This window comes from Aristolochia californica, unplaced genomic scaffold (assembly GCF_029961685.1).
Source record: "Aristolochia californica isolate CCGP_79_NKW_82.1479 unplaced genomic scaffold, dmAriCali1.0.hap1 SCAF_1, whole genome shotgun sequence".
Classification (NCBI taxonomy): Eukaryota; Viridiplantae; Streptophyta; class Magnoliopsida; order Piperales; family Aristolochiaceae; genus Aristolochia; species Aristolochia californica.
Genome location: NW_027181770.1, coordinates 4,843,694 through 4,867,028, shown reverse-complemented (window position 1 = coordinate 4,867,028; position 23,335 = coordinate 4,843,694). Strand labels below are relative to the sequence as shown.

The following is a 23,335-nucleotide window of genomic DNA, read 5'->3' as shown; positions in this document are numbered from 1 at the left end:
AAAGCGTCTGGAAGAAATATGTACCAAAGCTTTTCAATGGCTTCCTCCCAACTCTGAAATTTTTTAAAGATGGGACCAGCTACCCAACTTAAACAAGGTGGAATTTGTCCTTTTTTTTAAGAATCCCAAACCTTTGACAACTCCACTGGCTCGTTCAAGAGAAAGGAGAAATGAGGACAAGATAGACGATAGCAAACAAGGAAAAAAGGAGAGAAGAGAGACTCGGTCAGTCATCTCTTGACAGCAATGGACACTTCCATGGCTAGAGCAGCTATTTCTGACCCAAACGACTGAACATGGGAAAACTGTCTCTCTCTGTCTCTCTCGCTCTGTCTCTCATCCTAATCTTAGGTTCCAATGTTATTATCACGATTAGCAAAGAATGACTGAATGACATGACAAGATGAGATTGCTAAGATGTTTTGTGGGACTTACGGATCAGACTTGTTTTATTGATCAATCAGCCAAAACGTAATGCTTATGTATGATCTGAGTCACCAGTTCTGATTTATGAACAGTTGGAACAGAATATTTAAAATCACAAACCACAAGAAACATCTACCCTCTTTTCTCTTTCCTTTTACTCTTTTTCGGGTTCTTCTGCTTCCTAATGGCTACTAAACTGCTACCCAGCAAGAGAACAGAGTTTACTAAAATTCTGCGGAACGAGTTTTCCATCCCCAAGAAGTTTGGAAGAGAAATATCCTCGAAAACTTTCAATTTTTTTTTTTAATTTTATTTAGTTTTTAGTAAATATTTTCAATAACTATGATTTTATGAACAATGGTTCCATGTTCGGTAGTCTATTATTATTATTATTATTATTATTATTATTATTATTATTATTATTATTATTATTATTTTATAATTACTAAAATTTCCAGAATTGAAACCACCCATTATAGAGGGATTGATAGATTGATTTGATTCTCATTTCTCAGTGTTCAGAAACAGTTATTAAGTATTACCACTGCAAGTAAAGGAAAAAAGAAATTGGAATGATTTAGTAGTTGAAGAGTGCAGGGACGTCATGATTACAAGAGATTGACATCATCAGCATCATGATTAACACATGTCTCCGGTTACCTGTGGAACGATCCAAACCTGCAAACTTCTTCCTGGATTTTAACTTCTTTACATTAACCTTTTCCTTCACATTCTCTCTCCTACATGGATGGAAAAAAATTAATTTGGGAGTCTTTTTTTTTTTTTGTCGAAAATTTGAAGAAACATTACTTGATAGGCCAAAAGTAGCAACAGGGAAAACTGCAAACAGACACGACGATTGACGCCTATAAATCTTCGCCTCCTACTCCACTTCTCCCCTATCGGAAGCAGAACAGGAGCAGCCTCTCGGATATACGCAACAACCATGTCGAGATCTTCAGACGAGAGCTCCTCTTTCGACACGCCAAGATCGGTGGTGAAAAGGGTCTTGGCGAAGCCGCAACGTGAAGGGGAAGGAGCGGTGGTTAGGAGGAGCATTGGAAGGTGGGTCTTTTCGTGCTTTGGTTTTATTCTTTTGTTCGTTTTTGATAGTTGATCGTTGATTTCTAATGGGTCTTCTGGTTTTCGTGTTTGCAGGATGGAATTGCGATCTTTGGACCCTTTTCTTTTATTGGATGAGTTCTCAGGTGCGTGCGGCCTCTGTGTTCTTTTTGTTTTAAGGTTCAGTGCTGAACGTTGTTTGTAATGTTTGTTCTTGTCTCGATGACATTGCAGTGTCACCGCCTGCTGGTTTTCCCGATCATCCACACAGAGGTCAGGCAACCATTTCGTGGCTTTGTTATCGTAATTCTTCTCGGCTTCTCTGTTTTCCGTTAACTCTTACCGGGTTGTGTACGTCGGCTCTGTTTTCAGGTTTTGAAACTGTTACGTACATGCTGGATGGAGCTTTTACCCATCAAGACTTTTCGGGTCACAAGGGCACAATCAGAACGGGCGATGTGCAGGTTTGGATTCCTAACAGAAGCCCCATTGATAAACGATCGCCACTCTGTACACTAATTCGTCATATCTGACTTTTTTTGTGTTCTGGGTCTTTTCTTCGTGGGTTTTTTCATCAGTGGATGACTGCTGGAAGAGGCATAATTCACTCTGAAATGCCCGCAGGGGAAGGAGTTCAGAAGGGTTTACAGCTTTGGATCAACCTCTCCTCTAAAGACAAGATGTAAGGACTAATAGTTGATTAATTATTGTGAAATTCGCGTAAAAATGAGAACTCCAGTATTGAAACTGTTTCTGTTGGCTTTTGATCGTTGTTCCTAACCGGTGTAATACAATTTTCCATCATAAAACAGGACGAGTTTTTGAATCCGGCAATCTATTACGTACAGAATTTCCAAAAAAATTGATTTTTTTTCTTAATCTTGAGTTTCTGTACCCAGGATCGAGCCTCGGTACCAGGAATTGCAACGTGAAGACATTAGCAGAGTGGATGAAGACGGAGTTGAAGTCCGGATACTCGCCGGAGAATCAATGGGTGTGAGATCTCCGGTTTACACTCGGACTCCGACCATGTTTATGGATTTCACGTTGAAGCCAGGAGCTCAATTGCACCAAAGGATACCAGAATCCTGGAATTCGTTTGCGTACATTATCGAAGGAGAAGGCATTTTCGGAAATCTGAACACTGCACCAGCCACCTCCCATCACACCCTGGTTCTGGGTCCAGGCGACGGCCTCAGCGTTTGGAACAGGTCCGGAAAGCCGCTGAGGTTTGTGCTCATCGGCGGGCAGCCCCTGAACCAACCAGTCGTGCAACATGGCCCATTTGTGATGAACACACAAGCAGAGATCGACCAAACTATTGAGGATTATCACAAATGCAGAAATGGATTCGAGAATGCCCAGTACTGGAAATCTCAGCCGTAACCGTGGGTTTTCTTCACTAGGGGGCATGAACAAGAAATAAGGCACTGAAAAGGTAGCAACCACAAGCTTACCTGATATATATACTACAGATCTCATTCAAGTAGAATTAATTTTTTGCTTTCTTCGTTTTTTTTAATTGCTAGATTTCATTTTCACCTCCTCCGACTGTGATGTTAATGGCTGCGTTCCTGTAAACATTCCATAGGTAGCTGTTGAAGGACCTGTCACAGTTCACAGCCTCTTGTATTTTAAACAAAGAGATCTTGTGAGGATTAGGTAAGGGTACTGTTAGGATTGCTTTATACTGGCACCAGAGTCAAAGCTGAAAAGCGAAGCATTTGAGTTGTGCGTGGAATAGTGCCTTTAGGGAGGTTGGCTTGATGATCATCCTCCTTTCATCATCACCATGACTCAGTTCTTCTTCTAGAAGGTGTCACCTTCTGAACTCTGATTCTGTAACTGTCTCATCTTCCTTTTGCAAAAAAAAACAACTTTCACGTTCTGAAAGAAGAAATTTATCAGACACTACGAACTGAAAAGATGACCCCCCACCCCCCTTGCCTTTATTCGACCATCAAAATTACATGCCTTTCTGTATCCAAAATTGTAGCTGAAGTAAAAATCACAAAAAAAATTATTATGTATATTGAATGAACCCAAATGAGATGTAAAAGAGAGAACGAGATCAAGTAAAATAACCAATCTGGGAGTTCATGCGAATTAATCAACCAACCTAAACAAATACCTTTTGACCTGTAGCCATCCTAGAAACAAACAAAAGATATCTAGCAACACGAATACTTTCTTGAAGTTTGGTTTGATTCATCGTCCCCGTCCTTTACGAGAGTAACCCGGTTGACAGACAATTCTGCCTTGTAGGATTCAGAATTCAGGACCTTCCTGCTGACATTGTTGTAAATTTCTTTGATCACAATCTCAAACGCTGTCTTCACGTTTGTAGCATCAAGAGCTGAGGTCTCCATGAAAAAGAGCCCTTCTGATTCTGCAAGTGCCTTGCATTCCTCTATGCTTACATCCCTTATGTTCTCCAAGTCGCATTTGTTCCCAACCAACATCCTTGCCACTGTTGTGTCAGAGTGTGCTGCCAGATGGTTCACATGATTTGTAAAAACTTTAATCAGAAGAGAGCATAATGGTTACTCTCTACATAAGGAATTCGGAGAAAATTGGCAAAGAGAAACAATTAACTAAAGCAGTCTGTCTACGATGACATACTGATAAATGGTGCAGACAGATTTTCACTTCATTCAATCAGGGAGCGATGTCCTGACTGCACTTGTCAAGAACGCTGTGATTATAGGATAAATACTTTATTTGGTTTCAAAGATCACTCAAAACCCTCTATCAATGGAGAACCACTATTCGATGCATGTGCCAAGACCAGTGGCAAAAGCATTTCTAGCTCTTATTAAAACATAGTTGCTGGACAAGATAGCCGCCATCATGACAATCAGGAAAAGACTTTATTTAGCCTTTATATACTAGGGTCCTGTCTTGTTTCCAATTTGTCAAACCAGTCCATGGATTAGTTCCAGAGCCTGACATGGCACTCTAATACTGAAGCAAGAGCAAGCTTTTTATCCCAATAAGAATTGGTCTCTCAGATCTGTTTGATAGGAGGAATAGTGATAGAAAAAGAAAAGAAAACAAAAGAGCTTCAAGTGGAAAATAAGGTGCTCAGGAAAGGATATAGCCATATTCATTGTGCTACTCCACAAGCACACATCCAGAAACTGTACCATGTGATTGAGCCATGTTATGGATGGTTCCATTGTTTGCATATATTAGAAAAGCAACACTTGCTTACCTGACTAACTTTATCTTGAACAAACATTAAGGGTTAATTGCCTAGATACCCCTTAAATATGGTATAACTAGTTACATGCCCCAGCATTCAGCAAAAATTACATGTCCTTGACTTGGCCCCTTGGCTCAACGATCTCAAGGGGTTGTTTCTACTGTGAGATTTGGGTTCAAGTCTCTCCACGGGTAAGAAGGGTGTGTTATAATCAACATTAAAAAAAAAAAAAAAAAAAATGCATCCTTATAATATCTTTTGAGTCCCTTAGCTTTCATTGAAGCATAAGCAAATTTCCTTCATAAAATTGATATTATGACTCACTTTATTTTCACAATATTATAAACTTTTCACAGAAAAACTTGTAGGCTTAGATATTGTGAATCAATGATGGTCCACAGAAATAATGTGAAACTCACCAACGAAAATATGTCAAAACAGAAGCAATATTCTGGTACATGGTTTTAGGTGGCTGACACATAAGGGTAATCAGGACTTTCTAAACTGTAGTAAGAGTTAAATGAGAGACTCTAACAATAGGAGTATGTAGGTATCTACAGTAGTATTGGGAGTAAGTAGGTATTGTTGGCAATCGACAAAAGGTATCCTTAATATCATTTCTTTCCATTTGAAAGTAGAGCTAGCCTATGCCTGGAAGCTTAAAAAAAAGGTCCCTGCAGTTAGTGGAGACACCTCGGCAAGTTGGGAGGGTACACCTTAACAATGGGGCAAGTGAGACATCCCACTGTGATACTTTTTTTTTTTTTTTAATCCATAGAGATATTGTTTGTACCCCTATCACATAAAAGGATCTGGTGTGACTTCAACAGTTAAGAGCGGTCCTCACAGCCTGTGATCAAGACATGCACAATGTAGCACAATGTAATGTGACTGGATTCAAATATCACCATAAGATAAAGCTCTACTAAAACTGCAAATGTAAACATAAAGAAACCATGACTTTGAAATAAACCAACGTATCATTCAACTGTAGAAGCACAGTCAGTGTTCGTGAAACATAAAAATGAAGCCATTTGCATTTCTTGTAATTGAAAACAACGTGACTACTAAAAGGACTTGCAGGACCTTGAGTATCACGAACATTTTCATAAGTTCTACTACAGAGAAAAAGCAGCTATAGAAACTCATAGCGTATCCATCCTATCTCCGGTAATTCAAACCAACGATGTAAAACCAAATTCACGGCAATCAACACATTTTATACACGGTCCAAGTATAACCAACGAAACAGATCGGAAACGCAGATCTAAAACCCCTATATCCGTTTCAACCACAATCATGAAATCCAAACCCAATAGGAAAAAAGAGAGGTAAAAATAGACCAAATGAGCACCATTATCCTTTTCAATTCCATGGAAAAGTGAAGAGACCAAATGAGATGGACAATTTATATGATGAAGAGAATAATGAAACTGCCAGAATTCGAGAACAATCAGTTTTCCTTATGGTTCGCTAAATCCCCAGAGGAATGAAACCAAGTCCCTCCCAATTATTAGAAATCCATCGACTCTAAAAGCAAGACAACAAACAGGGCAGTCAGCTAAATAAAAAAGCGAGGCAGGGATGAATCGTACTATTAAGCTCGTCAAGCCATCTCTGCACGCTTTCAAAAGTAGTGCGGCGACTGATGTCATAGACGATGAGAGCTCCGACAGCCCCTCGATAATAAGCCGAGGTGACGGCCCTGAACCTCTCCTGACCCGCCGTGTCCCAAATCTGCGCCTTCACTTCCTTCCCATTAATGTCCATGCTCTGGGTCTGAAATTCAACCCCGATTGTAGCCTTGGAATGCATGTTGAACTCGTTCCGAGCATACCGCGAAAGAAGATTCGACTTTCCCACCGCCGAGTCGCCGATTATGACGATCTTGAAGAGATACTCCTCTCCTTCCTCCTCTTCCATCTCGCTGAAAACCAGAAGGGGAGAAAAGACCAAGAAATTGGTTTTCAGACAGTAGTCAATGAAGCAGCTGGGGCCTTTTTCTCGCTTCTTTTTTAACTTTTTTCCCTGCCTTTTATCATAGCAAACACAAGTGTCCAAGCCACCGTCGTTGAGGTTCTAAAAGACTATTATACCTTTCCATTCCCTCAAATGGACTTCTATCTCCTATATTCAAGATCGTCCAAGTCCTGTTTTGGCGCCGTGAATTCAGCGATATGCCGACAGAGATGGAGATGAAGTGTGAACCGCTTCTCACGTCCCTTCCACCCATTCAAATTCCAAAGACATTAAAAAATTAGAAAGAATCTCCCCATGACTACTCATCACTCATCACTACACCCTTTCATTAAAATTTTAAAAGCATCAACCACCATAGTTATTTAAAACATAAATGCGAGTACCAGCCATGACTTGATACATCCTGTCATGTTCATTGTGCTTTCTGTAAGATAATCTGTTCTAAATTTAGGGAAATTTATTTCATTCTCCACATTCTTCCAGTTGCTATTGTATTTAAAATCCTTTTTGCGTATGACAAATGGTAGAAATATTTAGTGAGATTTTATTGTAATTTATTTCATTGACGTACTCTGTTTGATTAAACAATGCAAATGGAAGATGTTTGCCTAAATTTAATGTGATTAATATGACGGTTGTTGACATGTTCTGTGGATGACATTTCTAAAAAAAATTCTGATATGGTTCTGGAATGAAACCCAAAGCAAGATCTCTGAATCCCATAAATATATGGATCTGAAATAAGGAAGAGTTGGATGTTTACTTAATAGCTTCGCCTCAAGTCCAGCATCTTCCATTGGATCTTGGATTTTTACAGAGGTTGAAGCAGGTCCAGAGTCTTGAGTCACCATCTGCCTTGCCAAGAGATTCATTCCAAAAAATGCACGAGAATTCAGATAAAACTATGGAGGAAATTGACTGTTAAGTACAATAAAACAACTTTCTTGCAACTGTTGGAAAAGAAGAAAAAAAATTGTTTACATCAGTCGAGGACATAGATACGTGAAGCAATGTCTTGAACAAGCCAATCAAATCCCTCAAGCAACCCTTCACCAGTATATGCACAACAACCTACGATTTTCCAATGTCTGGTTTTGTCAATTGCATCCAAATTTAACACCTGCATTTACAGTAGATTATATCATGCGCCACCACAGTTCTTAAGCTACTTTTTTTTTTTTTTAACTTTAATAGACAAAAAAAATGCGTGTAAAAGAAACAATTTACTAGCGAAAAAAGAAAGAAAGAAAATAAATCATACATGTCTTCGGTCGAATGCCCTATTACCTTTGCTATATCTGCAGGTTTAAGGGCGCCCAGTATGTCCTGCTTGTTTGCGAATACCAGTAACGAAGCTCCAGATAATCTCTGAAAAAAAAGATTGCCCATTAAGAAACTAGTGACTGGTTAATAAACTCTGTAAAATGTCCAATAAGTGGGTTAAAAAATCAAATCACTATTCTCAGTTTTTCTTTTTATAACTTCAGGTCCTACCGACCAAGAAAAGAAAGAAACTGTAAGACAAACTGAAGACAGTTGTCTAAAGGGAGATGCAGAAATTTCTTGTAGGGGTGGCCATGGTAAAAATAATCAATATTATCAAAAAAAATTTAAACCCAAACACCCAACACATAATCAAAATGTGTACAACCGCACAAAATCTAAAGAAAATAATTGGATATGATCATTTCTAATAAGTCTTATGTTAATTCATTTTCTAAACCTATTTTCAAGTTAAATTACACAAAGGGTTTTTAGATAATTCTAAAGGCTTAATGACAAATAATTGGTGAAGGACAATTCCGACACAGCAATGATTAGTAGGAGAAAAGATTGCACAGAAATTGTGGACATCATACCAATATTTGATGAAAGGGATGGAAGGATGCTGTTTGTGAGGGTTTATCTACGTATTTCTTTTGCAGTAATCTGACTGTTCTTAGTTTAATTTGTCTACAATCTGACAGTTCTTTCTTTTGACAAAGAAATATACCACTTGGATGAGTTGAACCCACTGACATGAACAGTCAACATGTGTTGCTTTTTGTTGGAGATAGAAAGAGAGACCATTGTTTGGACCCACCAATGAAAGTGTCAAGGAAAATTTTTACACCTTCTAGTAATGGCAATTCAGAAGAGTGATAGAATGGCGAAAGTCCCACTATAAGCAAAAGGTCAAATCAGACGTCCACAGTTACTTCTGAATAAATAGTTTTGAACATAGATAAAAACTTAGAAAGGATAAAAAAACCAAGTAATGAAAAAAAAAAATCAAACTTAGACACCAAGTTCCAAAAACAATGGCCACTTGAAGATTTAGCATTCAACCTTTAGCTCAACAAACATCAACTCTTAGCTAACAGAATTGATTATAAGTGTAAAGGAACACCAGAGCTGGTACCTCTTCTTTCAGAAGATTCTCAAGCTCCTGTCTGCAATCATCTAGCCTACGAACATCAGAACTATCAACCACCCAAACCAAGCCATCTGTTTGCTCAAAATAGTTTCTCCAATAGGATCTGATTGTTTTCTGGCCCCCAATATCCCATATATTAAGAGTGTACCTGAAAATTTTACGAAGTTATTGAGCAATCCAAGACTTATTTGAAGATGATCATAATGAACAACGAGCAATAAAGACAACAATACATTTCCCACTGACTTCATATTTCAACTCACATTATGCAAAAGACACCAAGGTACTTAACTGTTGAGGATCACATTTACTACAAGCTGGAGGAATGAACAAAAGAAATCAGAAGAAGGAATCTTGTGAAAACTTTGCACCCAAGAGCAATACAGGTGAATGAGGACACTGACGATTAAAGAAAATCATAGTGATAAGCAGAAAATTTAGAACCCTTTCGTTAGAGCTGTTCTAATAACATCACAGTGGTTTTTATGTTTCACAAAAAGAAAAATTTCAAGGTCAACCAGAAACGAGATTGTACTGGTGAAAACCTCAGGTAAAATGATTGATACTAATGAACAAGGGTAGAAAAAAAAAAAAAAAAAATCACCTCTGGTAGTTGATGGTCTTGATATTAAAACCAAGCGTGGGACTAATGACACTTGTATCTTCACCATTTATATGCAGAACAATGGTCGTCTTCCCAGAATTGTCAAGACCCCTGTCAAACCAGTGATTGTAATACGGATAAAATGAGTATGCATTAACATTAAGGGGTGCCCATAGAACTTACACCATAAGAATGCGCATCTCCTTTTCCTTCCTTTTAATCTTTCTGATGATGCTAAGAAGCCCCATGTCAGGCCGTAGTCGTCTTAGAAATCCCTAATTTAATGAAAAGCAAACAAGGCTACCATTACGTACATAGATTAAGTAAGCGACACATACAGTGAAAATTTTGGTACAAGAGAAGGTAATAAAGATTAAATATCAACCCCCAGTGAACATAATCACAAATTAAAAATTAACGTGGAGCTTCAACAAAAACACATTAAAAACTATTTTGGAGTAGAAAATGAGATGAATATGATCATCTAAAATCAGATAGTAGTTACTTAAAATGTAATGCACATTTTACCAGGAATAAGAAACAACTTTAATTAGTCTGCAGTACAGCTGAACTTTTGGTCTTTGACAGAGCATTCAGGGGAACAGCCTACTTGAAGAGAATGATGGACAACTTGCATAAAGAAATACCACATCAACAAATCCCAAGTTCTGTGAAAACAGAGCAGATTTCTTATGATTGAGAAAGGCCCAATTTTGTTGAAATAAAACTTCAAATTAGTTTTTTTTTATAGCTCTTCCTCAATATATTTGTACCCTGAAAGCTTATACTCTACAACACAACTTCCCAACCATGATTTTATGTAGGACAACCAGATCTTCCCAAGGGTCGCAAATGGTTAATATACTATGGTACAGATGTATAGACATTCATGTTACCACAAGAAAGCACAAGTGTTTGGTCCTAAATGCTTACAAATACAAAGAAACACCCAGTAATGCCTTGAATAGCAGGGTTTTATAAGAAAAAAAAACAGCACATATAGCATTTGAAACCTTATTTTCTGTAGAAAATGTCCTACAAGTTCGACCACTCAATACCTTGTATGAACTTGTTTGGCAAATAATATAACGAATTTTAGGATCTCAAAGAAACTGCAAACTCATGGGCGACTAAATTTTTTTGAGATGTAGTTGTTACATTAATAGTATTCTCAGGATGTTGGCGTCTACCATGATCAAGAGAGCAATGAAAGCACATATCGGAGGTTCTCACGAATAACAGGAAATGATATACAGAGGTAGCAAATCAGCCTCAAAACGCAGAGAAAATAGGGTTTTTCACTGAAAATCCTAAAATTTTGAAAGATGAAGAGATTTAGGAAAATGGCGGGTAATCCTTACCTAATTGCTCTTTGATGTTTGCAAACTCGCGGTCCGCCGGTTTTGCTTTTGTTCGTCTGAATGGGAGAACAGCAGTGGAGGACGGGGACAGTAGGCGAGAAAATACGGTTTCCAGGTAAAAGATGGGAAGAAGGGGTAACAGAAAATTTCTCTCTGGACGCTTCCGAGAGAGTATGGACGAAGGTGGTGATTTTGGACAACCGGTTAATGTAATATGCGGGTGTGAATCAGTCCAGTATAATTCTTCATAAAAAGTGAGTCTTCATACAGATGGGAAGAAGGCTCCATCGATCCGGCGCTCCTCTAGGAAGATGTCGTAACATAAGAAGTACATGAGAAGCCGTCCATAGATAAGAAGAAACTCTCTTATGGTAAGACGCGCGCTAGAGTCTCATAAGACGGACGAGTTACTGCCAATGAAGAAAAAACGAACCTACCATACTGGATTTTAAGGGTATGTGACAGCCTCTATCAATGACAGATTAAGAATCGTCGTCTTTCTCACCAAACAATAAATAATATAGCTAATACAAATTATCCTGAATAAAAGTAAAAATTAATTTGTTTGAACTTCTTATTGCAGTAAGTCATGAAGTTGCTTACTTGCTTCCAACCAATGCCACAGATGTGGGAAGATCTCCAATACAGGCAAGCCAATATTATTTTCTCAAACATACAGTAGTTACATAAATGTTCATCACAGCTATAGATCCTTGGAAGCTAACCAGTGTGCTACACTTCTCCACTCGAGTCAAAGGAATATATACAAGAGAATCTTCCAAGGGAATGACATTTTGTGTTCTTTTAACAGGCAAATCTTCCAAAAGTTCTAGGAAAGGGAACGACGTCTCTAACGTCATTAACGCCAGTGACAGTCATAACCATGTTGTCGAACCTGAGACCGAAACCAGAATGTTTGGCAGTACCATGCTTTCGGATATCGACATACCACTCATACTGGTCCTTAGCCAGACCCAGTTCCTGTACCCTGAAAGGACAGTTGATCACAGGAATCAATGAGACAGAGAGAAAGATAAGGAAACCAAAGTAGATCAGCAGCAATGATGATAAAAGAGATAGAAAAGCTTTAGAAAATAATTGGCTGGACAAACTAGATACTCTTATCTATTTAAAAAACCACTAAACAATTTCGAGACTTCACAAAATATTGTCCTTATGGAGCAAATCCAAACTTCCGTATTCGAGTCTGTCGGTGAAGATCCATACTGATGTTTTTCCCAAACACTGCAGACAGAACATGAGATCACTGCAGTGAAAAGGTTCTATGGAGTAGTAAAAGTGGGCTCTGCCAATATCCAAACATTCACAAAACACAATCCTTCAGCAAGAAATTTCTGCAGCTAAATCTTTAGGTCAAGAGTAAGATCCATTCCTCACCATGATGCTTTGCAACTACAGCAGATACAATTTCAAAATGTTTGCCTTCAATCAAATTTTCCTATATGGTGTAGACTTTGATCCAGGATAAGTCAATCCTGAACGAAGTGGGTATACAATAGTTTGTAATTACTCTTGTTGTTCTTACATGCATTTCAGTGTGGGCGTCCACATATAGAAATGAGACACACTTAACTCAAAAATATGGCTGAAACGAAGTTTCTTTTCAATAATGTAGAGGAATAAAAAAAATCCTTAAATGTGGGAGAAATTTTTATTAGAGAAGGGAACAAGGAATAGATGCAATTATCGATCAATAAATCACCTCTTATTTATCATATCAAAGCGCTCTTCCTTTTGGCTTCCTTGGACCAGAGTTCCGGTCTACAACAAAATCAGAGAGCAGCATAATGTTAATTTTGTTGAAGAACTTTAAGGTTTAGAATGTAAAATAAATTTTAATTTACCTTGGGAACAATAACATCAAAGGCAGCAGCAGTTTTTCCATCATCATTAAGGCGAACATAAAATGGCCTGGTTTCTTTTGGATAGTTGTATATTATTGTCGGCTTTTTATAGATCTCATCAACCAAATAACTGTCACAGTTACACAATGGAACGTGATTTCAAAATAAGAAGATAGAAAATGAACTAATAACTGATTACATTATGAGAGTTTCAAATGCATTGACCTGGGATATGTTTTACACTGCTCTGTACAAAACATACCTTTCATGTTCTTCAGTAAGATGGATCCCCCACTCAACTTGTGTTTCAAATGCTTTATCTGCAACCTGCTTGCCAGAGCCTCAGGGATAAAATTTGTGCTACTATGGAATTCAAGCAATGACACCCAATCGCTGCTTAAAAATAGTAAAATGTAGTTCATGCCAAGGGTTGTCATATTGCTTGATATGGCAGATATCAAGCAGTATGATATGAATTTAAAGGTGACTGTTATATATGCAGATACAGACCAATATATTACTGTCTCTGCTGTATCTACTGATACAAATTGGACTTCATGGTACCCAATAACAATACAGCCAACCCTGGTTTATCATCAAATTTCAGACATAATCCAAACTAAGCTAACTGACTAGGCAATGATGGACAATAAAAATTGTCCAACTATCAACCACTGAGATCTAGTTTACCCTTTGCCAAATTCATTCTGGAAGGACTTCTTTTTCCTCTTTAGGTTATATATGCTAGACAGATTAAATGATATTAAATATAACAGAACCATATTACCTTCTTTAAAGTATCAACTGCTTCAGTGTAGGTAACCCTTTCAAATGGACTTGATACCATCGACTTAAGGCGTTCTGTAGCTGTCTTGTCCATCGCTATTGACACAAGTTTCATATCTTCTACACAATTTTCTAATACCCATTGAAAGAGGAATTTCATGTAATCTTCAGAGCAGTTCATTAAATCCTGGAATGCATAAAGAAAAAAGTGTTTAAAAATAAACTCTGAATCATGTGAATCCAGAGAAAGTGGAACCTGATAAAAATGAAAGAAAACACAAGCTAAAAAAGTTGACTGATTTCTAGCAATAGATTTTATCACATACCCCTTCCAACCAGTTAAGGCCAAAGCCAACTTGCCACATACCTAGAGCCTTACGCCAACTCTAAAGATGAAATGAACAAGGGAGAGATCTTGTCTTCAAGTTCGACTATTTATCATCAAAAGGGTGATTCTTTTGTGCATGAATATGTGGGTATTTGTGCCTGTTGTGTCAAAAGAATGAAAACTTTGCCAAAAGGAATTGGACTAGAGTTCTACTTGAACAAAATATGAACCCCTATGGGTTGAACCTACTTTTTTGAGTTGGAAGGGGGGAATTGGTTCTTAATATGAGATATCAGGTTAAAGTATCACCTTTGTCAGGAGTATATTGCTTGAAACGTAACCAGCATTCAAAAATATAATAAGAAACAACGTTTCATGAGGATGAAGCTTATTATTTTAGACCATTTTACCTCCAATTCTGCAAAAGCCATCTCAACCTCAACCATCCATGACTCAGACAAGTGCTTGTTGGAGTTAAACTTCTCTGCTCGGAATGTGGGTCCAAAAGTGTAAACACTACTAAGAGCACATGCATAGCTCTCTAGGTGAAGCTGCGCTGTAGCTGTAAGATATGATTGGCAAGAAAAGAAGTCATTTGAGAAATCAACCTTTCCATCTTGAAGGGTAACTGTAGCTTTTGATTTTTCTTGTGCTTCTAACTGTGAGGCCAGCATATTAGCTTTCTCAAGATCCTTAATTGCTGCAGCTAGAGCCTCTTTGTCACTATCATTTCTCTTCAGCTCTTCTACTTTATTACTTTTCTCCTTAACAGCTGCCTTAATGACTTGGAGACCAAGTTGCTCACGCTTATTTGTAGTATGTAGATCCTCAGACCTATCCATCTGACTGAAAATGGTTGTAACCTGAAACGTGTTGCTACAATCAGAGGCCTTCATAGAAGTGATCATAGGCATATTCACATAAATGAACCCCTGGTTCTGGAAGAATGAGTGAGTTGCATAAGATAGGGTACTCCGAACTCGAGTTATGGATGCAACCTGCAAGAATGTACATAGCAGAAGTCAATAGAATATAAATTTATTGGTGTTACACCCTTTTTTTATGTCAGCAAATCGGAAGCATCATGGAACTACCTTCTTTGAAAAATCGCAACATTAAAAAAACTATAGCAAATGGATGAAAATTTCTTGTTTATGAATTTAAACCCCACCAGGCAATGACATTGATTTATTGGTTATGAGAAAATAGCTTATGATATGATCATTCAAAATGACAGGAACTTTGGTAGCTGTCACATTTGCATCCAGGATAACCAAGCTGAAAATAAATGTAAGATGCTGCTACAAACTGGCATAGTAGAATTTAAAGGTTAACATAGCCAGACATTGAAAACCACTACTATGTTTAAAGCTGTAGTTGTACTCTATCTTGAGCAACACTCAATGATTTCGCGTTACTTATTGCAAGCCTTTTGTTCACCGCAATTTCTTTTTGCCAAGTTTTTCTTTCTGTGCTCTCACAAAGACATCAGCTGCATCAGATGTCTCTGTATTGTAAGGAAATTACTGAAAAGTAAGCTTTACAAGGACTTGTGCAATGTTAAACTGGAAAACTTTGGACATGTATTCATTAATTAAATTACCATTGTTTTCCGAGGTCGGAGGTGTGAATAGTTCCTTAAGAATTCCAACGGTAATCTTGACTTGGCCACTGGGTATTTTGCAAAATCAACTGTCCCCACATGTAAAACTTTCTCAACATGAAGAGCTAGAGCACGTTTTCCTTGTGCTGGCTTTCTCAGCACACCTTCGACCAAAATGGCAGTTCCTGCTGCTGTAATTCGGGCAGTATGAGACAGAGATGTGTCTATTACTACCTGAAAGTATGTAAGAGCAAGTCAATAATATTAACTAAAAAAACGAAAAAAAAAATCATTGGAGTAAGTTCTAATCTTCATAACATGTTCTAACACAGAAATAATAAAACTTCTACCTGAGCATCTTCTCAATGACAATTTTGAAAACAACGTCGAATACACAACGCTCAAGATTATCAAGTTATCTACTTAAAATGCGCAAAGGATTTATTTCAAGTATAAAAAAGCTGTTGACAGATTATAATAATTGTACCTCCAAGTTCGAAACACAAGAACCATCATTCACTTGCAAGTAAGCCATAGACGGGGCTTTCTTCTCAATTTCAAACTTTCGATGAAAGCCGCCATCAGCTCCTAGCAGTAGCTTCACCACATTTTTCAAACATGAAGGAAGTCGAGTCTGTACCATTTTCGCACATGTCACATCTTCCCCATCCGAAAGGGAAGGAGTCTTTGCTTGCTCCTTGGACGATTTCACCCATCCTCCGATGACCACCTTCTCTCCGTCCAGATCGGACCCACCATCCGTGCGGCCGAGAATGGTTCGTAAGACTACTCGATTTGAGTATTTGAAAGGAGTTAGCAGGGGTTCGGGATGAACGGCGTTGGTTGCAGGTTCGTTCGCCATTGGGTTCAAATGGATGCCAATGAAGACTTACAAAAGCGCCGGAAGCGATGAGGAAAATCTTTCTGGGTTGGTATAAAATAAGGGAAACGAGTTGTTAAAGACTTACATCGCATCCAGATGGTCTTATAGAGATCAAGAATGAGAAGAAGGGGATGCTTTGCTTGGGAAATGATTAACCTGAGATGAGAATGCGATAAAGGGAAAGGGAAGGTATAATCTCTGAATTCAGCCATGTCTGCGCTGAAGACCGATTGCAGAAGGAAGAGGAGGGATCAAAATGTGAGGGTTTGGAATTCTTCGACAGTTGGGAAACTGGCGGGAGGGAGACCATTTTAATAATCTCAGTAGGACCGAAGGAGTTGGGTTGGACCAGAGACCGTGACCCACAATGATACGAACCCGGGTCAAAGACAGCAATACAGCACTAATGGAGGTAGGGTGATTTTTTTCACTAATGGAGGTACTAATGGAGGTAGGGTGATTTTTCTCAAATTTTGGGATGCATAAGGAAATTTTAAGAAAAATATAGGACCCTTCTCTAGAACCCCTCTCTGTCTAAGTTGTACTCGAATAGAAGATCATTTGACAAGCCTGTAGATCCAAAAATCTATCAAATTATCTATTTCAAAATAAGTATATTTTATGTAATAATATTATAATAGAATAAAAAATATTCAAGTCTAGCTTAGGAGGCAGCAAATTTCAAGTCAACCAGATCTCTCTGTAAAGAGATATCCCCATCGGAGTTGACTAAGGTCGGTCTAGCTACAAAATTAAGCAAATCAAGCAATCAGAAATGATTCAAAAAAAGACTTAAATATCAAACTATATACCAAATTAAATATCTTTGAGTCTAATTTGTGGAGTAAGAAATTGTTTAATATTTGAAGTTATATTATGTGACATATCTACATCGAAAGCCATAAAGTTCCGTTTGTCGAAACTTTCTTCTTTTTTCTTTCTTCTTTCTTCTTTCTTCTTTGAACCTATTTGACCTATCTCTCCCTCTTGACAAATCAAGGATCTAACGGGAACTAACGATCCAACGAAGCTCATGGGACTGACGGAACAGTCCAAACACCAACAAGAGAGAGCTCAACGCTCTCTGGTTTCATGGCAAAAACGAAGCAGGCGAACGACGAATAAAATGTTTCCGTTGGGGATTTTCCCCCTTTCATTAGGTATTTAAGCTTTAGGTTTTCTTGTTACAAAATGTGCCATGGGCCCAAGACAATACCACCCATCCCATTAAGCCTAATCAAATAACCCTATGTACATATCCCAACTTATACAACAATTATGAACATAAATTATATTTAATATACATTTTAACATATCGTAACATCCCCCCTCAAATTGATGATGGTGAGTCAACTAGCAACAATTTGCCAACCAAAAAATTATGTTGGGATTCAGACAATGCTTTGGTGAAGACATCGGCCACTTGAAGATCCGAAGAAATGTATAGAAGAGATATTACCCGGTGCTCCGAAGTGTCGCGGATGGAATGACAATCAACCTCAATATGCTTGGTATGCTCATGAAAAACCGGATTGGCTGCAATTTGTATAGCACTTGTATTATCTGCATGAAGCGGTGTAGATGAGGGCTGAGGAAATTAGAGCTCAGCAAGAAGACCGCAGAGCCAAATAACTTCAGAACACGTAGTAGACATAGCACGATACTTGGCCTCGGTACGTGACTTGGACATCCGGTCTTGTTTCTTACATTTCCAAGAAATCAGTGCATCGCCTAAAAACATACACCAACCTGTAGTAGAGCGACGGGTATCGAGGCACCCTGCCCAATCAGCATCACTGTAGGCAACTAGATGTAACGCAGAGCCGGTAGGAAAGAATAAACCATGAGCAGGGGAGCCGTGCTGATAGCGGATGATGCGCTGAACTGCCGCAAGATGAAGGTGTCGAGGAGATGTCATAAACTGACTGACCTTATGAACAACATAAGAAATATCCGGGCAAGTAGTAGTCAAGTATATGAGACTCCTGACCAGTCGTCGATAGATAGTCGGATCATCAAGGAGAGTCCCTTCATCTTTCCGATATTTGACATTGACCTCCATAGGGATAGCCACCGAAGATGTGTCCTCCAACCCAGCGAGTATGATAAGATCTTGAATATACTTATGTTGGTTTAAGAAAATACCTTTGGGTGTGTGATGTACCTCCAACCCTAAGAAGTATGTGAGGCGTCCAAGATCCTTCATATGAAAAGTGGCATGCAACACCTTCTGAAACTTGGTAATCAGTCCAGAGTCAGTGCCAATAATGATGATGTCATCCATATAAACCAAGAGAATGACCATGCCCGCAACAGACTTATGATAAAAGAGAGATGAATCATACTAACTCTGGGTAAACTGGTGGAGGATAAGTGTGTTGCGAAATTTCTCAAACCAAGCCTGGGGGGCTTGTTTAAGCCCATACAAAGGATGTCGTAGCTTACAGACATGATCAAGATAGGATGTAAACATACCTGAGGGAAGCTTCATATAGACGTCTTCCTGTAGATCACTGTGGAGAAAGGCATTTTTCACATCCATCTGATGCAATGGCTAAGATAGTACGGACTATGGTCATCTTGGCAACTGGGGCAAAAGTTTCCTCATAATCAATCCCATATTCCTGCCTGTTCCCCAGAGCCACAAGGTAGGCTTTGTACCAATCCAACGATCCATCTGAACGCAACTTGATAGAGAAGACCCACTTACTTCCAAGAGGTCGAATAGTAGGAGGGCAGGCCACAATGTTCCAGGTGTGATTCTCCTCTAGTGCTTGTAGTTCAGTTTGCATTGCCTTTTGCCAACACTCATGTGCCATAGCCTGTTTATAGCCAGAAGGAATGGAAATAGAAGACAAAGTAGCTACGAGAAATACAGGGGAGGGAAAACCATACCAGTCAGGAGGGTGAGAACTACGTGTGGATCTGCGAAGATTGAGGGGAGCAGGAGCAGAGGGAGGATCAGGAGCAAGCGCTAGGTCAGGATGAGGAGAACGCAGCGAGGCAGTGGGATGAGGCTCAACAAAACTCGACAAACTAAACAAAGAGGTAGACGGAAGTGTAACTTGAGATGGAAAGAAATATTGGTTTTCAAAGAAGACCATATTCTGAGAATAATGGACTCGATGTGCCTGAGGATCACAACAAACATAGCCCTTTTGAGAACCAGCATACCCAAGAAATGCACACATAACGGATTAAGCTGTAAGTTTATGTCGTTCATGATCAGGTAAATGCACGAAACAAACACAACCAAACGTCTGAAGATCTGTGTAAGACGGAGAATAACCGAATAATTTAACAAAGGGAGAGACATGATGCAAGACAGGCGAGGGCAGGTGGTTGATTAAATGGACGGAGGTAGAGAGAGCTTCACACCAAAACCTAGGAGGAACGGATGATTCAATGAGAAGGGTGCGAACCATATCAAGAAGGTGACGATTTTGCGCTTAGCAACACCATTTTGTTGGGGTGTCGAGGGACAAGAACGTTGAGAGATAATGCCTTTGCTTTGAAGAAATTCCTGGAATTCTGTCGACATGTACTCGCCTCCAGAGTCAAAGCGGAGTACTTTAAGGTGAGTGGAGAACTGTGTTTCAATGAGGGCAAGAAACCTCTTAAAAACGATAAAAACTTCAGACTTAGCCCGTAAGAAGTAGAACCAAGTAAATCGACTAAAGTCATCGATAAAGGTGACAAAGTACTTAATTTGTGCAAGCGAGATAACATGAGCAATTCCCCAAACATCACTATGAATAAGGTCAAAGCAGTGGGAGGCATGTGAGGCATGATGCTGAAATGATAGAGTTTTACTTTTGCCAAGTTTACATGAAGAACATTCAAAAGACGTGTTACGAGAAGTACAATCTTGATTGCCTAATAAACTCGATTTAAATAATGTACCAAGTACAACTGAGTTCGGGTGGCCTAGACGTTTATGTCACAGCTTAATGCCATATCCAACAACATTACAAGCAAAAGAAATTACAGGAGAACGTGGAATAACAATGGATAGAAAAACTTTAAGTGGAAATAGCCTGCCCACTTTTGGCCCCTTCGCGATCACCTTCCCCGACGCTTGATCCTGCACAACACAGCTAAAGCGAGAAAACTGAACATTACAATTTTTATCAACCAATTGACCAACAGACAAAAGGTTTGTCGACAGGTCAGGAGACACAAAGACATCAGCTAAAGATGGAGAGAGATCACCAATAGCACTGATAGGCAGAGTGCTGCCATCAGCACTGTTGATGTGCAGGTTGCCATCATTCTTTCTGACATTTGAAAGAGATACTACATTGTTGGTCATGTGGTTAGAGGCACCAGAATCAAAATACCATGGTTGAGTAGAAAGGTTTTGTTTACCTGAGATACCAAAAGTAGAAAAAAGCAGAAATGATCATCTGCTGTACCATTTTAGGAGTGAGGGTGGTTGAACTGGCAGGTGCTGGTGGAACAGGAATGATAGGGACTGAAATGGCAGGCGACAATGCAGAAGAACTAGAAGTACCAATGGATGCATGATAAGCTATAGACTTCCTCCTTTAAGGTCATGTAGAGCAAATGGCTATGTGATGACCTAACTTCTTACAGTAGCTACAGAACAGAACTGACCTCTTGGGGCAATCTCGAACAAAGTGACCATAAGCCTTGCAGTGGAAGCACTAAACAGAACTGGTGTCCCGACCCTTATGTCTTCCTTTTGTACAAAAGCTACGGGAGCCGAGAGATCAGCCTGAACGCCAGGTTCCAAGCCAGCCTGAGTAGTAAGGCGCTGCTCCTCCCAGAGAAGTTCACCCAAACAGGCATCCAGGGACAACACTGGATGACGATTCATCAGATGTGATCGAGCAATCTCAAATTCGGGACGAAGCTTCATCAAGAATTGATCCCGTTTACTGGTTTCAGTACAGCTTGCACAACAGAGAGAGCAGCAGCAGGGACATCCTCGTAAACAATGTCAGTGTAGTCAGCCCATAGATTTTGGAAGCCCGAGAAATATTCTTCAATCGAACGACTGCCTTGGGTGAAATTTGCAAGTTCATATTCAACTTGAAATCGACGGGCCGTGCTGGTTTGACGATGAACCTTGTGGAGGTAATTCCACATATCTGCGGCAGTTTTGTAAGGCCTCAGATTTGGGACTAGGTGGGGCTCAAAAGATCCAAGTATCCAAGTCATGACTCTAGCATCCATGATGATCCATTTTGACAGTGTGTTAGCATCGCCAGGTGCCGGATCACTCCCATCAATATGACCCCATAAACCTCTTCCCTGAACAAATAACCAGAACTGAAATTCCCAAGTACCATAATTCTTACCCGTGAACCGAATAGGAGCGAAATCTGACTTGACTGTTGACAAGATAAGATCGAATCTACCAAAATTTCTAATGCACCCCCGCAAGATAAGAAATTCCAAATATACCCCCGCTTTTCAAAAATTTCAAATAGACCCCTACACTTTCAAAAATCCAAGATTTGCCCGCAAGTTAAAAAAAATTCGAATTATACCCCCACACTTTTAAAAATTCGAAAAACACCCTCGCACCTTCAAAAATTCCAGATTGGCCCCCAAAACCTTCATAAATTGAAAATCAGCCCCCAAAGTTTCTCAAATGGCAGAACGACCTTATGCCAAATAATTAATCGAACGTGCGGCTTAAAAAAACTCGTACCTTCGTTCCCCCTTCTAGCAAATTTCCCGGCGAGAACCCCCTTCCCGTTGTAGCTTCTCCGGCAACAAAACCACCGATGGAGCTTTTCCAACGACGGAACCGCCGGTGGAGCGTTTCTGACAACTTTCCCAAGCTCGGACAATATTTTTCGACAACCCCCGAAAACCTCCCCTTTCGTTTCCCCTTCCAGCGAGAACCCTCTTCCTGACAACAGAACCCCCGTAGCTTTTCAGGCAATAGAACCGCCCGATAAAGTTTTCGACGACCCTCAAAATCAATGCCGAAAAAAAGACTTGTCGGACAGTGCAGCTCGTCAGACAAAGATGCTTCGAACGATTAATCTTTGGACGAATCTAGCTCTGATACCTTGACAAATCAAGGATCTGACGGGAACTAACGATCCAAAGAAGCTCACGGGACTAACGGAACAGTTCAAACACCAACAAGAGAGAGCTCAACACTCTCTGGTTTCACGGCGAAAATGAAGTAGATGAACGACGAATAAAATGTTTTCGTTGGGGATTTTCCCATTTTATTAGGTATTTAAGCTTTAGGCTTTCCTGTTATAAAATGGCCCATGGGCCCAAGATAATACCACCCATCCCATTAAGCTTAATCAAATAACCTTATGTACATATCCCAAATTATACAACAATTATGAACATAAATTATATTTAATATACATTTTAACATATTGTAACACCTCTATCTTCCCCTATTACCCAAAAAACCCTAAATATTATTTATTTATCAATCCCCACATGTTTCACCTTATTCTAAAGTCTCATTAAGTCCATAACCATCCATAAAAATTCATATCCCTTCTTCTTAGGAGAAACCAACTCCTCAATCCCTATTTTATCTTTCAACCTCCCAACCCTCTTTGCCTAGATATTCTCAAAAAACTCACAACCCTAAACCTTTCTAAATCACACCTCAACCATGGTGAGTACTAGAATTATGAGCAAATAACAAAAAGATGAAGTTACACCAATGGCCCCTAACACCAAAGATTTTGCCTGAATGATGGCCAAGCTTGAAGAACTTGGAGACCAAATGTCCATTTTAGCAATCCAACTAGAGAAGTTGACACTTTGAATGTAGTCTTGTACCAAAGAGAAAGTTTCAAGACTATG

The 23,335-nt window shown here is 39.2% G+C and overlaps 5 protein-coding genes across 9 annotated transcripts; 1 reads left to right on the top strand and 4 right to left on the bottom strand.

The window, feature by feature from the left end:
- Positions 1–1,343: 1,343 nt before the first annotated feature.
- LOC137943626 (pirin-like protein) lies at positions 1,344–3,425 on the top strand. 3 transcript variants are annotated; one of them, XR_011110767.1, is made up of 7 exons: positions 1,344–1,491; positions 1,585–1,634; positions 1,723–1,761; positions 1,861–1,952; positions 2,067–2,170; positions 2,388–2,926; positions 3,080–3,425. XR_011110767.1 is itself a non-coding variant. In XM_068789084.1 (6 exons), exons 1-6 carry the CDS (start codon positions 1,373–1,375, stop codon positions 2,872–2,874), a joined length of 891 nt encoding a protein of 296 aa, XP_068645185.1. In that variant the 5' UTR covers positions 1,344–1,372; the 3' UTR covers positions 2,875–3,425. The 3 variants fall into 3 exon arrangements, 1 of the variants encoding a protein (XP_068645185.1); XR_011110768.1 differs by having other exon boundaries at positions 3,018–3,425; XM_068789084.1 differs by having other exon boundaries at positions 2,388–3,425.
- Positions 3,426–3,537: 112 nt separating this feature from the next.
- On the bottom strand, positions 3,538–6,915 carry LOC137943637 (ras-related protein RABA5d-like). The gene is made up of 2 exons (XM_068789086.1): positions 6,289–6,915; positions 3,538–3,976 (listed from the first exon to the last, which is right to left on the bottom strand). The coding sequence occupies exons 1-2, from the start codon at positions 6,614–6,616 to the stop codon at positions 3,660–3,662; spliced, it is 645 nt and encodes a 214-aa protein (XP_068645187.1). The 5' UTR covers positions 6,617–6,915; the 3' UTR covers positions 3,538–3,659.
- A 371-nt stretch (positions 6,916–7,286) lies between these two features.
- LOC137943644 (ADP-ribosylation factor-like protein 2) lies at positions 7,287–11,275 on the bottom strand. Of its 3 annotated transcripts, XM_068789092.1 has the most exons (7): positions 11,055–11,275; positions 9,877–9,968; positions 9,694–9,804; positions 9,075–9,237; positions 7,961–8,041; positions 7,655–7,793; positions 7,287–7,524 (listed from the first exon to the last, which is right to left on the bottom strand). In XM_068789092.1, the coding sequence occupies exons 2-6, from the start codon at positions 9,939–9,941 to the stop codon at positions 7,656–7,658; spliced, it is 558 nt and encodes a 185-aa protein (XP_068645193.1). In that variant the 5' UTR covers positions 9,942–9,968; positions 11,055–11,275; the 3' UTR covers positions 7,287–7,524; position 7,655. The 3 variants fall into 3 exon arrangements, with proteins under 3 accessions (XP_068645193.1, XP_068645190.1, XP_068645196.1); XM_068789089.1 differs by lacking the exon at positions 7,287–7,524 and having other exon boundaries at positions 7,593–7,793; XM_068789095.1 differs by lacking the exon at positions 7,287–7,524 and having other exon boundaries at positions 7,709–7,793; positions 7,935–8,041.
- A 395-nt stretch (positions 11,276–11,670) lies between these two features.
- Positions 11,671–16,761, bottom strand: LOC137958039 (asparagine--tRNA ligase, cytoplasmic 2-like). Its single transcript, XM_068805239.1, has 8 exons — positions 16,124–16,761; positions 15,637–15,870; positions 14,444–15,031; positions 13,707–13,892; positions 13,182–13,246; positions 12,920–13,049; positions 12,778–12,836; positions 11,671–12,042 (listed from the first exon to the last, which is right to left on the bottom strand). Exons 1-8 carry the CDS (start codon positions 16,496–16,498, stop codon positions 11,859–11,861), a joined length of 1,821 nt encoding a protein of 606 aa, XP_068661340.1. The 5' UTR covers positions 16,499–16,761; the 3' UTR covers positions 11,671–11,858.
- A 1,355-nt stretch (positions 16,762–18,116) lies between these two features.
- Positions 18,117–18,581, bottom strand: LOC137951411 (uncharacterized mitochondrial protein AtMg00810-like). The gene has a single exon (XM_068798089.1). The coding sequence runs from the start codon at positions 18,579–18,581 to the stop codon at positions 18,117–18,119; it is 465 nt and encodes a 154-aa protein (XP_068654190.1).
- Between the last annotated feature and the right edge of the window lie 4,754 nt (positions 18,582–23,335).

Coding starts and splice junctions, on each gene's coding strand:
- LOC137958039 (XM_068805239.1), bottom strand. CDS start 16,498: ATGGCGAACGAACCTGCAACCAACGCCGTTCATCCCGAACCCCTGCTA. Junction 13,247..13,706: donor CAGTTGATACTTTAAAGAAG/GTAATATGGTTC, acceptor TCTGGCAAGCAG/GTTGCAGATAAAGCATTTGA. Junction 12,043..12,777: donor TTTGATATGATAAATAAGAG/GTGATTTATTGA, acceptor CTGTCCTTTCAG/GGTACAGGAACTGGGTCTGG.
- LOC137943637 (XM_068789086.1), bottom strand. CDS start 6,616: ATGGAAGAGGAGGAAGGAGAGGAGTATCTCTTCAAGATCGTCATAATC. Junction 3,977..6,288: donor ATGGCTTGACGAGCTTAATA/GTACGATTCATC, acceptor ACCATCTGGCAG/CACACTCTGACACAACAGTG.
- LOC137943644 (XM_068789092.1), bottom strand. CDS start 9,941: ATGGGGCTTCTTAGCATCATCAGAAAGATTAAAAGGAAGGAAAAGGAG. Junction 9,805..9,876: donor GAGATGCGCATTCTTATGGT/GTAAGTTCTATG, acceptor CTGGTTTGACAG/GGGTCTTGACAATTCTGGGA. Junction 9,238..9,693: donor AAGACCATCAACTACCAGAG/GTGATTTTTTTT, acceptor TAAAATTTTCAG/GTACACTCTTAATATATGGG.
- LOC137951411 (XM_068798089.1), bottom strand. CDS start 18,581: ATGGAGGTCAATGTCAAATATCGGAAAGATGAAGGGACTCTCCTTGAT.
- LOC137943626 (XM_068789084.1), top strand. CDS start 1,373: ATGTCGAGATCTTCAGACGAGAGCTCCTCTTTCGACACGCCAAGATCG. Junction 1,635..1,722: donor TTTATTGGATGAGTTCTCAG/GTGCGTGCGGCC, acceptor ATGACATTGCAG/TGTCACCGCCTGCTGGTTTT. Junction 1,953..2,066: donor TCAGAACGGGCGATGTGCAG/GTTTGGATTCCT, acceptor TTTTTTCATCAG/TGGATGACTGCTGGAAGAGG.